The 13,933-nt window shown below is 38.3% G+C and overlaps 1 protein-coding gene across 10 annotated transcripts in view; it reads left to right on the plus strand.

Annotated features, from left to right (window-relative positions):
* Window positions 1–3,399: 3,399 nt before the first annotated feature.
* Window positions 3,400–13,933, plus strand: part of LOC146372018 (DNA (cytosine-5)-methyltransferase 3A-like) — a 108,077-nt gene continuing 97,543 nt past the window's right edge. For 4 of the 10 annotated variants that reach the window (XM_084953393.1, XM_084953395.1, XM_084953397.1 and 1 more), the window contains exons 1-2: window positions 3,401–3,593; window positions 10,436–10,658. In XM_084953393.1, coding sequence (XP_084809519.1) covers window positions 10,590–10,658 — 69 coding nt within the window. In that variant the 5' untranslated portion in view covers window positions 3,401–3,593; window positions 10,436–10,589. The other 6 variants (XM_084953394.1, XM_084953396.1, XM_084953400.1 and 3 more) reach the window with 4 other exon arrangements.

Here is a 13,933-nt window from a genome sequence, read left to right on the forward strand (position 1 = left end):
CTGAAAATGTTGAGGTGAGAGCGCTGAGATGGGCACATTATCATTTCTAAGGGAATCCTTTCACACGCTCCTCAGTCCAATCCAGCTGTTATTTTGTAAATAGGACGAATATTAGACCACCTGTCAGAGCAGGAATTCTTCCCGCTAATTCCAAACTTTTTCTCCATTTGCAGAGCACATCGCAGCGGTGAGCGAGCAGGTTTCAATGTGTTGCATCAGGCTGAACTTCACCTGTTGAGAAAGCAGTGACACCAGAAGAAAGTAACCTGCCAAACAAGAAACAAGTCGGTGTGGGTGCTGCAGGTGAAGATAGGCAGCCAAGAGAAAGGTACAGCAGCTCGCTGTGAAGCCGTCTCACCCAAGAAAACAACGTTTTTTCTCCAACATAGTTCCCCCAAATCCCAAAGGGGATCAGAAGCATCATGAGGTGATTAGAAAGGTAAGAAATAAGCATGATTTTTTTAGACTTTTCTCCACATAACTTTGTTTTTACATGAAGTACTATAACACAAGTCCTTCTCAAGCAGAAGTAACCCCTTCTACACTGCCTCCCTCCAAAACTACAAGTCCCTTCATGTTCCTGCCCCACAGCATCTCTTTGACCTCCTTAATCTCTGCTCCCCCTCCTGAAATCTTCAGTCCTTGTGTGTTTTTTGTCCTTTCCTGGCTGCAGACTTCAGGGGATCCAATGCTGCAGACCTCTAAAAAAAAGCCCCTCAAACCCATAATAACTTAAATCATTGCTCAAAACACACATTTTCAGACATTTTTACCCTCTAGCCATTGTTAGATTACATTAGGGTCAATCCAGCTTAATAAAAATGGTTGGTGGGTAATACTATAAGAGTAAAGCAGTAAATGAACAGGGGAAAAAAGAAAAATAAGGAAATATTAATTCAACATAAAATCAATTTAATAAAAATGTAAAAATCCCATTGGAATTGTGCCAGGGAGGACATCGGCACAGCTCTTAAACAGTACGAAAAAAACATGTAAAATGCTAGAAAAGTGGACCCACGTGTATAATGAATAGTGTGCAGTGGATGCATCCACTATAAAAATGATAGTGAAAAAACTGCAAATTCATATTTTTATGCATTACCTAATTAAATCTTACACTAAAGAACTCAGTCCTACATTTCAGGTTATTTTTAATGAATCCTTGCAAATACAACATGTGCCCTCTCTTTGGGAAGAAACTGTCATGGTTCCTGTCTCTAAATCTAGTCGTCCAGAAGTTCTAAATGACTTCAGGCCTGTTGCCCTCACCTCAGCTGTGATAAACGTCTTTGAAAAAACCATCAGAAGTGTGATTATGGAAGAGATTGAACAACAGCTGGATCCAATGTAATTTGCATATAGGCCCAACAGAGGAGTGGAAGATTCTTAAACATGTAGAGAGTAAAGGGACTTTTGCATCGATTTTTCTTCTGCTTTTAAAACAATACAGCCCCATATTTTAATTAAACAACTTTTAGAACAGTTTGAAATCAGGAAAAACCTGGTGGGCTGAATTTTAGATTTTTTAACTGAAAGGTCACAAAGAGTGAGAATAAATGGGGTTCTGTCTGACCCAGTGTTCTCCTCCACAGGTTCTCCTCAAGAGTGGGTCTTATCGCCCTTATTACTCATTCTCTACACAAGCATGTGTCAGAGCAGATATGAAAACAGGGTCAATATTAAATATGCAGATGACTATGCTATTGTCAGCTTACTGAAAGAGGGTGAAACTAGCCACGGTCCACTGATTGATGACTTTGTTCAGTGGTGTGAGGAGTCTTATCTCCAATTGAACATATCTAAAACAAAAGATTTGGTTATTGATTGTAGTAAACAACAAAACGGGCACGGAGTCACTTTTATTAAAGGTCAGAAAATAGAGCAAATGCAATCATATAAATATCTTGGGACCATAATCAATGAAAAACTGAACTTGGATGAGAATTGCAAATCGGTCTGTAAACAGGGTCATCAGCGCCTTTTCTGCCTCAGGAAACTTGCTCATTTCCTGATTGACCAGAAATTTGTAACTTTGTTTTAGCGTTCTTTTATTGAGTCTGTTTTATCTTTTTGTTTGGTGGCATGGTTCGGTCAGACCTTTGTCACAGAAAAAAACTCACTGAATCAGATAGTGAGATGGTCCAGTCGTATGACAGGTGAGTCACAGTCCCGTTTAGCCTCCCTGTACTCTAAACAGGTACAACAGATGGCTTTATCAATTCTTAAAAATGGTTCCCATCCTCTACGGGGTGAATTTCAGCTTCTTTCCTTAGGACGGAGGTTTCTAGTTTAAAGATGCAGGACAAAGCATTATAAAAACATAGCAAATTTACCTATGGGTATAAATAAAGTAACGTTAACCTTAACCTTTTATACCAGGTATTATAAATCTGTTAAACAAACCCAGGTGATACGATGTAGTATGATACAGTAGTGTCACTTGCACACAGAAGATAGTGTGACTACACATTCTTGTTATTAGTTTCTGTAATTGTGATGCCTTTATTGTTGTGAGTATTTTTCACGGACAGGCACAAATGAAATTTTAAAGCCAAGACTGCTTCTATAAACATCGTAGCAAAAATGCACCAATTTTGATGTCTATGATGTAGAGCTACAGAAAGAACCATCTTTGCCTTATGTTGATTCTTCCTTTTTACTCGCACTTTGAAACCTGGCTCATCTTCTACATGTGATTCCTTCTGTGTTAAAACACTTTTATAACAGAGATTGTATCCCATGTTTCATCCTGTGTATATAGAAATATGCATTTTATTAAAATTCATATACTGAAATTCTTACTTGTTAAGTTTCCTCCTGTATTGTATCACCTTTTTACAGTATTTAACTGCATTTTATTTTGACCTTTAATTATTAATATAAATTGTTCAATTTATTTCAGCTCACTGTTTTATATTAGGCTATTATATTGCACTTTATTGATTTTTTATTGGACTTTTTCCTCTTTAGTTGAGCTCTAGTCTTTTGGATAATATTTAACTTTAGTCATAATTTTTTTTAGCTTGTCTACTGGAAATAATTAAACTATTTTCTTTAATTCCCCCCCTCTGTAATACAGGAATTTACCCACTTCTGAGTTAAATAAAGAAGATTTTATTTTAAATTCATCCAGCCAGCTGAATCTTAAAACACTGTAAATAACTGCACGGGTTAAAGCGGGCTCCCGAGGCAGCTCTGAACTGAAGCTCATTTTCTACACACCTGTCTCCTATATGTTTTTATGGCAAGCCATTTCGACGTTTTGAATAATCAAACGGCGTTTTTTTACGCCATTTCTTAACCAGACGTGTTAGAAAACTCGCGATATTTGGCTGAAATGGCTTGCTTCCGCAGCCTCTGCAGTTCGAGAAAGTCAGCGGGAGGGGGGAGAGAGAGAGAGATTGAGTTGTGTGTGTGTGAGAGAACGCCGACGGGAGCGCGCAGCAACGGAGAGAGAAGACCCGTTTGAACGCGAGGAGAGAGAGAGAGAGAGTTTGAGTGCGTGTGGGTGTGAGAGAGAGAGATCGAGAGTGAACGAGAGGGGAGAGAGCGACGACCGTGAGGGTCCGGGTGCCTGAGGGACGGACGACACGGTAAATATAAACGTTACATTTTGAACGCACACCGGCACCCGTTACAGCCGTTAAGTTAGCTAATAGTCACCTCCTAAAGTCGTCGCGCGCTCCGGAGCCAAATCGTCGGTTCCGTTTTAGCAGATGATGGGCGCGTGAAGACGGAGCGGTACACGGGGCGAGTGAACTTGGGGACTTCTTTTGTACAGTGGGAGGAAAATCACCGCCACCGGACAGCCGTTATATAACGGATGCTTATTAACCGATGTCCGGCGGAGGGTACAAGCCCTGCTCCCTCCGCCAGGCTTCTGCCCCCCCGCAACCACCAGCAGGTAACGTTAAACCGGAGCGCACCGTCCTCTTCGTTCACCAGATGCAGACAGACACATCAGCGCGCGGAGCCGGAGTCTAGGCGCGTGAACAAGCAGGCGGGGGCGCGCATGCCGGGGTTAACGGGTGCATTCGGTCTGAGACGCGCCCCCGTGTGTGTTTTTTACCTGACCCAGTAAAGCTTATCGTCGCTACACACTCAGACACGTGCCTCTCACCAGCTGCCCGCCCCGCAAACACCCCAGCCGGGATTATACACCGGTTATAAGAGGCCGTCCGGTAAAGGCCACGTGAGGTCGCTCACAATATTAATTGTTATATACTGCACGTTGTCAAGGTAGCAGGAGCAATAACCACACTTCCGGATTGGGCGTTTAAAATAAAAGTCGACACAAAGGCGTTTGTTTGACTACTTAACGGTACTTAATCACAATATGATATTATTATAATATTTAAAATTTATTTGACGGAATTTATTTTGCTACAAAGATATCTGCAGTATTTTATTATATTTTGAGTATGCTGGTTATATTTGGGCTTGTAAAATGCCAGGAAACTAAGAAAAACACGTCCATGAAATCCCCAAATTATACCGTCTTAAAAAATGTCACAAAAGATTGAAAAACAGAAAATCTTTTATTTTAATAGTTTGAATGACTGAATTTTACACAATTTTGACATAAAAGAAAACTAAAGGAACAAGAAAGAGGTGATTTAAGTGGCCATTTTTCTAAATAAAGTTCCACATTTAGATAATTTTACAAGTGGGCAATGTTTAGAAATACAATTCCCTTTTGTCACAAGAAAAATAATACATAAATGAGAAATATAAATATAAATTCATTTGTTATAAATCTGAAAATCTACTTCTGTTATCTTTGTCTGTCTATCTCTGTTTTCATTAACATCAAAGCATTCCATGGGTGTGTTTTAAATAACATATCCCTTACTGCTTGAATCCAGAAAGGCCTCTTACCCCAGTACTGCTGAAAGAATTTAAGATCTGTTTGTTTATATGTTGAATGTGATGGTAATTATTTTAGAAATTTCATTTCATATCTGTGCAAAATTTGGCTAAAACACTCAACTAGTTAATTATATATAATTTATTAGTTGAGAAATAGAGATTGGGGAATGATATGAATATTAATAATACGTTTAAATGTAATTTCTTTCACAAAATTCTATGCACGATCTAACTGGACATCATTCTCCAACAACATATACATTTGATAATGTAAATATCTCAATCTGACAACTTTAAGAACACACAAGATATTAATAATATGTTTCCCACCTTGTGTTCTTTTAACTATAAACATGGTTGTAGTACCTTATTTCTTGCATATGGTCAAATGTTACACCAGAGGGTGAGGTGTGTTGTGAGTATTTTGTCCTCAGATGACCTGTGTATTTGCAAAACCTGTGAAAAAGTTCTGTGAGTACAGATAACTTATAAAGTGCTGCAGTTTGGGAAATGTGCATAATTGTAAACCTAATTTCGAAAAAAAGAATCGGTCAGTGTTTTCATCACTTAAAAGAAAAGTATCGTTTGGCCTTGATTTGTAAAACAACAATAATAACAGGATAAAAACATTTGCAAACAAACAAGGCAATTGATCTTTTTAATAGGATGTAATGCTTTTATTGTGAAAACTAATCACTTATCACTTATGTTCCTGTCTTGTCGCTGCCTTATTCTCATTACCTTAACCTTCCTCTGAAGCTTTTTCTCTGCGCAACCATTTCTCCTCCCACCAATGCAGGCTTCTGCTTGGGCCTTTGACTAGGGGCTAATTTAAACCACTGCTGACATGAAGACTGGAACAATTTAAATCAGTGTATATTGACTTGCTATAGGAGGGTGAGGTGTGTGTGTGACCTAAATACTTAGGACTTGGAAGAGTTAGTTGGCTTGCAGCCTGGAGTTTGTGCAGGGAGCCCCCGGGAATGGCGGGGTGGATACTGTACAACCATTTCTGCAAAGTTTCCACTCCGTGTTTCTGCTGGTAACCCTGGCCCGCCGCCTGTTGTCTTTACAGTAGGTGATGTAAGGCCTGAGCATGAGGAGTGACATACTGTACAATGCATCCTGAGTAAAGCCAGACACACTGGCTGCGCTCACACTGCGCTCGAATCCAGATCACTGCTGAAGTCTACAACACCACATTTTGAAGCTCCTTTTTGGGATGAGCTTCTGACACCTGTCTGAACAAATCACACTCACAAAAGCACAGAAACAACAGACTTCGCACCTAGCACACTAATCCAGGGGTGTTTATCTGAAATAGAGGCCATCCTGTATGGTGTAATCCCAAAAGATCAGGTTATCCCTTTAGCCACTGATTTAATCTGTGATTGAGGTTTATTAAACCAAGAGTCAGTACTGATTTAATTAGTGTTATATGTGGACACTCCAAAACCGCAGTTTCAGTCCTTCCCTCCTTTTTTCTTCAGAGAAGATGAAAAACAAACAAAATTTGTTTTATTATGATTTCCATGTCACTTGTTACCTGAACAATTTTTAGAAATGAAAGCTTCTACCAAACTAATGTGACTTGGATTTCATTGTGGACATTAACCCTTAGGATCAGGATGTTTTCATAACAAGTAGTCAAAATCACAGACTGACATATTAGCAACCAACCTCGTGATGTGGACGCTTTCGCTTTGATGAAGTTTGATCTGTTTTCGGTCTCTTCTTCCTGCAACATGATATTATTCCTCTGCCCATCGGAGACCCTCAACATGAACAGTTTCCCTGTGCTCATGTGTTTATATTAGTCTAGCCGTAGCTTTGTGCTTTGTGGGTCAGAGTAGAGATGTAGGAAGTTTAGGCTTTGCATGCATATCTGATTTTATTACTCGCCATATATTTGTATTTTATAGCTTGTTTAATCTTGTGTGTACCTGCCCGCGGGTAGCTAAATCTGTAACAGGAAAGCTTTTCTCTTGTGAACAGTTCCTGAAAAATAGAGAATAAAACTAAACTGAAGTCACTCATTTAAGCTCGCAACTCCCCAAGAACTGGTCTGTCTGAGGACAGATCTCAAGACTGGTTTATCCCCGGTTTCAAAAGTGAAGCCAGTGTGGAAGTGTTTTAAATTTGCATTCTTTTAATGACCTGGAGCAAAAAGCCACCCAGATGTATTGAAGTCTATGGGAAAAATAACACCACTAAACACTTTCCCCATGAGTTTATGGTCTCCGTTGCTGTTTTTATTTCATATTAAATGAAAACAGTTGTTGATTTTGTAAGTTATAGCTGAGTGCACTGAAGGAGAATGAGGCAGAGTTATTTTTGCTATGACCTGACAAGCATCTGCCTCACAAGCATATGACTCTTTTAAAATATAGTCTGGTTTGACCAATATCTGTACACCCAGTTAAAGTTCCTCTTGTAAGGAGAAAGTTTCTGCTCTGAGTTAAGATATAAAAAAGATCCTAAAAATGGTTAATAGAACCATTAGTAGTTAATAGGATGATGAAAATTTCCTCTGCTTTGGAAACATCTGACATAACCCTAAAGCTATTAAAAAAAGCATTGTTAGAGTACTTTTGCATTAAGGGGTCATAACACTGAATAATGGTCACCGTTTGAGCATAGATTTTTGCATTTCTTACATAACTTGTGTTAGTCTTAGTATGCTTAACAATATTGCCATAAAAACAAGATTAGCAAGCAGATGCTAGGACATATTCTGACATCTGATGGGAAGAGTCAGTCCTAATAAGGCTCTCTTTCATTGTTTAAGTGTCTGTCACAGGCATGTCTGGCTTGGTTTTAAGGCATTTCATGTTAGGGCAGGGTAAAACCAGCGTCTTTCCACAAGAAAATCTTGCCACTCAGTAACCATGAAGTGCCTCCAAATACTAGATTAGTTATTTAAACCAGGACTGACAAAGATGCATCCAAGTCAATAGTTCTTCATTTTTGTGATAACATGCATTTCCATTCCCGATGTTGGGTTTATTAGAAAAGGGTGAAAATAGATAGAAATGAATGCCATTTCTTGATCTAGAGGTTTTAAGTAAGTTTCAATAATAAAGATATTTTTACACAGTTTTTATCTAAACCAGGTTTAAACACACACAAACTCTAACCCTTATAATAATTCAGACAGCCTGCATGTTAAATTAAAATTGGTCATGTAAGACTCGAGTGCAACCTCAAGATATAATAGGAAAAAAATCCAAATAAATTAAAAATAACCTAAACATTTGAAAGTTATGAGAATAAAATGGGGGATACCTAAAACTGTCAGAGTTAAAAGAAAATCTGTAAGATTATTTCTAAATAAGTGATAAAATAGACAGCAATTTAAAAGTAGACGTAACAAGCAGGACCCCTCTTTTAGTGAAAGGTGCAAACCGTCAGCACATTTTTTCCTAAAGATCAAAGGCTGTGCACTAAGGACAACAGTTATGGGACGTGATGGAGTGATGAAAGGCTTTAAAAGAAATAAATCAAACCTAAAACAAACAAGCAGCCAGGGCAGAGTAATTTGAACTGGTATAGGATGTTCACTCTTTTTTGCTGCACTTTGAACCATTGCAATAAGCTTACTTAGAGGAATACAAGCATGCAGGACTATGCATTTGAAGGTTTCCGTGGTTTTCCACTGTGATCTGTTTGCAAATGGAATGACCATAAACTCAATGAATGTGGAAAAGCTGAGATATAATTAGTTTATTTCAAGGTATCTCAAGTTTTGTGTCATCTATTTTGCAAATCAATCAATTAATTTTAGTTTTCTGCTACAATTTAAGGGATTGGGGTGAAGGGTTTCTTTCAGCTCGGCGTAAGGTTTCAGCTTTTTAAAATCTTGGCAGTGACCTAGGTGAATGTTTTCAAAATACTGCTTTATACTTAAATTATGCAGCGGTTTTATTAGTCCAGGTCAGTTGAGATCAAATTGTGCTGCATGTGGCGCATAAACTAAAAAGATGTATAATAAACTTTATTTTCAACAATCACTGGGGCACAGAAACTATACTCACCAGTCAAATCTGATAAAAAGAAATCAAACAAACAAAAAAACAAACACAAAGTTTGCTGACTTTGCCCCTAGTTATACTTCTCCCTCCATCTTCCTCCCATAGATATCAGTTAGGTATTCTTTGAATGCCGGGACTCTCTCTTATAATGCCTTTGCTGAAACATAGAGGGACTGAAATGTGATCGCAATCAGTGTTTTAATCTCCCAAGAAGAGCTGCGTCAATAGAGCTGTAATGCTTTCTTTGTTTGCTATCTTAAAATCTGTTTTTTTTCCTGTTTGTATCCCTTACATGCTATTTTAAACTGTGAACAGACATGCGCGCAATAGCTTGTTATTCTGCTACAGCGTGTTTTCCAATAATTGTTCGTAAATACCCCTGTAATACACCTAAGTGCCTACAATCTGCCAAAACAGCTGGTAAAAAAACCTTTAGGGCTCACATTTCAAGCCATATGTTTATTAAAAAAAACAGGATTTTATCTTCAAAACATCTTCTGCGGTTATAAAACTGTCCCTGTGCTCACTTTGCTGTGTTCCTGCTCCTTGGTTTCGTCATTAATTACCTTCCATATAACAAAAAATGTTAATGACGGCGATGAGATGAGAGGGTGATGAAACGAGAGCCAATATTAGTTCGAGCACTTACAAGGTCACACATGGTTGCCTCTCCACTGAACACCTTTCTCACTGCTGCCTTCCACTCAACCATTCGAGCTCAATAATGAGACACAATGTCCTAGAAAAAGGTTAATTGTTTATCAAATAAAAGTCAAAATTGAATGCTTCCCATATATGATAGAGTCTGCTTTATGTCATTGTAATATGAGTATCTGTGGGTTTTAAACTGTTAGACAAAGCAAAAAAAATGTAAGATCAAATAAAACTTGTTATGGATATTTATGGAAAATGTTTCTTACTTGTTTGTTGTTTTATATTTTCTTCAATTATAGCCCCCCAAAAATATTATATAAACAATTATTGTCAAACATGCCTCAAAAATGCAGAAAATGTAGGACATATAGGAAAAAGAACCAAAACAAAATAAAACGTGATACATCACTGAAAAAGACTTCTGTATTGATGGTTATTGGATACAGTGCGATTGGTACCACAAGTACACAGATCTTTGTCATGCTTGTGGTCAGGATTTTGATTTGGCCTTATCTGCAGTCTGAATGCAGCCACTTTGTCTAATAAAATGGGACAGTTTCATCAGGTTGCATCAATCACTCTGTGACAGCAGTGATGACAGCTACCCTGATTCCAGCAGACTTCTCTGAAGACACCTGCATGTCTCTTAATATGTCAGGGCTTAGAAGCTGCTTTTCTGCTTCCACCTGCCAAGCACAGTTCACAGAGCCATACCTGTAGTTTACCTGTAATGTGTGTGCAGCTGAGAAAGCAAGAAAATAGTAAAAGAAAGATGTCAGTCACATGCTGAGCATGATTCCTTACTCAGACCTGACAAATATGCTCCAGCTGTACGTGTACTTATGTGTGTGTTTGTGTGTGTTTTGTCTTTCTTCCCGCAGGAGAGGGGGAGGTCTGAGGGAGCGCGTTATCGTCTGACAGGCCGAGACAGGTTGAATGAAGCTGCACCTGGTGCTTCTGAGGGCATTTCCCATGTTTTGATTTGCTCTGTTTTTTTAACTTTCTAAACTTGGTTTCACCGAGCTGTTCCCTGCCATGCCGTCCAACAGTCCTGCTACTGGTGAACCACCCCAGACGCCAGAGAACGACACCTCTAACGATGTGGTGAGCAGGAGCTACAATATAACTAATAACTAATAATACTGTACTTACTGAAACAGTCTAACTGAATCAGAGTAGCAGTTATGTCTGTCACAGTGTGAAATTTTCACTATGAGATTATTGTAGTCAGAAGAATTCACAATAAAAATGTTATCACAATAAGAGCTACAAAAGCTAGAATGTTAAAGATTGTAGCTAAAAAGATTGACTGAAAAGATCTAAGCCTATTGCTAACTCAAATTTGTACAAATATGCATGTGTAGAAGCTTTTATTTTTAAAATCTGATACCTTAAAGCTTCCTGGAATAACTGGAGCTTGTATTAAGGCCATCTGACATGTTTGGGATGAACCTGATCACTTTTAACAACTATCTAAGGTCTTTAAAGTTGAAAATCTCAGAGAAAAAGCATCATGATGACTTACTAAAAACTGACTACAAACTGGTTAACATAGCTAAGTCTGGGTTTTATTTTGAAAATCTGACATATTTTTAAAAGCAGTCGTCTCACTTGTTGACTATAGAGAAATTTACAAAAAGTACAAATACAATACCGGCATATCCTAAAACTTCTGGAAGAGTCCTAGAAGTACAACAAACGTAAAAAAAATATTACATTTAAAAGTCCAGATGTTAACATTTTATTTAATACAATACACAGTACTGTGTATTTATTAATGTCATGTATTTTATTATCCTAAATTTACCATAAAAATCAGAGAACAAACCAAATATATTTTAAAGCCTTTTTAAAATATATTTTCCATGATTGAATAAAATTCAACAAGTACTTAAATTTTTAAATAATTAAATATAAGTAAACTGAGTTATTTGAATTAACTGAGTTATTTAAATTATGAAACATTACATCAGTTTTATACTAATTGTCTTGTATCAGTGACAACAGTAATTATGTGTTACTGTATAAATGTTACTGTATAACATACAACATTTACCTCTTAAACAGTCAAGTACCCAAACTCAGCTGTACCCCTTGTACAGTTCAGCTCCTGCTGCTTCTGTCACTTTTATCATCACTGCTTCTATTAATATACATATTGAAGGAGTACTACTACTGTTATTTTTGCTGCCACAGATATTATTACAGCCACCACCTCTTTTACTACAGCTGTCATTACCACCACTACTTTGGCTTCTTAGCTCATGGTTGAGAGCTTTTTTTAGTCAGCACTCACAGAGAAGGTGGCAAGTCTGACTGTGTGTTTGTAATAACTAAACTTGTAGTTTTTTTTATTTACATTCACTACAGGCCTTTCTACTTCCCACACTGTTGTTTGACCACATGTACAGTAAATGAGACGAGTGCAGGGTTTAGACTTTCAAATGGTCTTTCATTTAAAAAAAAAAAAAAATGTACACAAGTAAGGAGACAGGTGAAAAATGGCTCCATTCATTTGCTCTACTGCAGCCCAGGGTGGCCCTCGTCAATCTGTGAGAAATTTGTAGTTTATTCTATAGTCGTGTTGTTATAAAAAGGCCCACCTCAGTCGCCAGCTTCCCCATTCACATGCTGGCATCAGACCAAAACAAAGTTTCCCTTATAGAGCTGTTCTTTCTAACTTCCTGAGGTCTAACTCTCTCATAAAGAGTCGAGCAAAGCCAAGAGAGAAATCGGAGGAAGTCTCAGTTTGAAGACAGAGAGGAAGTGATGGCAAGGAGACACATAAAAGAGGTGTGGGAACCTGACTCATGCCAACTGTAATCTATTGAACAAGACAGGAGCCAGAGGTGCCGGCAGAATAGCTCAGAGAGTAGCTAGCAAGTGTTTTCAGAAAATTTGCCCTTTATGCAAACAGATGGCAGTCTGCTAGTGAGCAAAGCATTCACAAGGAGGTTTTTGGTGTGGCGCTGTATATAAGTTTGCAATCAGTTTCACTTAGCAACTGCTAAGTGGTTGCCAAATGGTTGGTCACCAGTCTCCTGTCTTGTACTACTGGGGCCTTATCCATTTGACCCTTAAGAGTCACATGTCCAAAATAGTGGACAAGTTAATTTCATGTAATTGGTGGTCACTGCAAAACCTGAAATGCAGCGATTCCCAAAATGTTGACTGTTTGTCTTTTATGTGCCCCCTAACACAAAATTATATTGTACCAACTAGCACATACAAATCGTGCTAGTTGGAAGTTTATGGAAAGTCGGCTGTGCAAATTCATTCTTGCAAGCTGAACATATGTTTATAGGTTGTATGCCATCCACAATTTTCTGCATGGTAATATACAATCACAGGCTTTCAATACTTCACCAGCAAACCTGTGAGCCCACAGATTTGTTAGGTGCTGCTCCTTTTCCCGAAATCACCAATCAGAGCTAAGGATGAGCTCTGACAAAGTAGATCATCTTTCTTCTCTAATGCCTGTGCCTGTCAGCATTTTGTAACCAGTATGTAACAAAATATATAAACAATGGGCAAATCAGAGGACTTCAGGAACGACAGGAGCCCAGAGGATGGGTAACCACAATGAAAACACAACTGCAAATGATGAAGCAATGGTTCAACTGTATTTGAAATTTGTGCACTGTATGGCATTTATAATAATAACCAAAATTGTGTGTGCGTGCACAGATACCCAAAATAACAAAAGAAAAGAATGTTAGACCCGGGTCTTTTAAAGTGTCAATAGGATCCAGATCAGGCCTGTTTGGTGATCTGGTGAGTTATTGGTGTGAGTTCAGTCCACGATCGATGTATGGTTTGCACTGTTTTGTCCTACCACAGTTCAGGCAACCAGACTTCAAGATTCAATTCCAAATGGGCTGTGGCTCGCCATCCATTGCAATGGAAAATTATTCCTCTTCTGCGGTTTTCCACAAAGTCTGTAATCCAAAGTTCTCCGGGGAGTCTCGGCTCCTTTCTCCAACTCAAAAAACCTGACCAGTGCAAAGCACTTCGTAGTCATAAAACTAGCTTCGGCTATCCAAATCTGGCGGCTAATCAAGCAGACACCAACAGCTTCGCTGTTTCAACAGCTACCACGTTTTCCCCACAGGTACAGCTATGGCGCGTGTGGTCTAAGCAGCCTTAGCAGCGCAACCAAACATGAAAACACAAGGCGGGACAAACAATCCCATTGGTTGGACTGCATTTGTATCCAGGTCAAAAAATAACCTTTGAGAAACAAAAATAAATAAATAACACAAATAATGCAATTCCATACAAAATAATTTGGATTTTTTTCTTTAGAGTCTCTCTCCAATCATGAGTGTTTTTAACTGAACAGAATAAAACACCTTTAATAATAATTACAATAAACAGTC

This window comes from Perissodus microlepis, chromosome 15 (genome assembly GCF_051167445.1).
Source record: "Perissodus microlepis isolate ML-2025 ecotype Zambia chromosome 15, ASM5116744v1, whole genome shotgun sequence".
In the NCBI taxonomy this organism is placed as follows: domain Eukaryota; kingdom Metazoa; phylum Chordata; class Actinopteri; order Cichliformes; family Cichlidae; genus Perissodus; species Perissodus microlepis.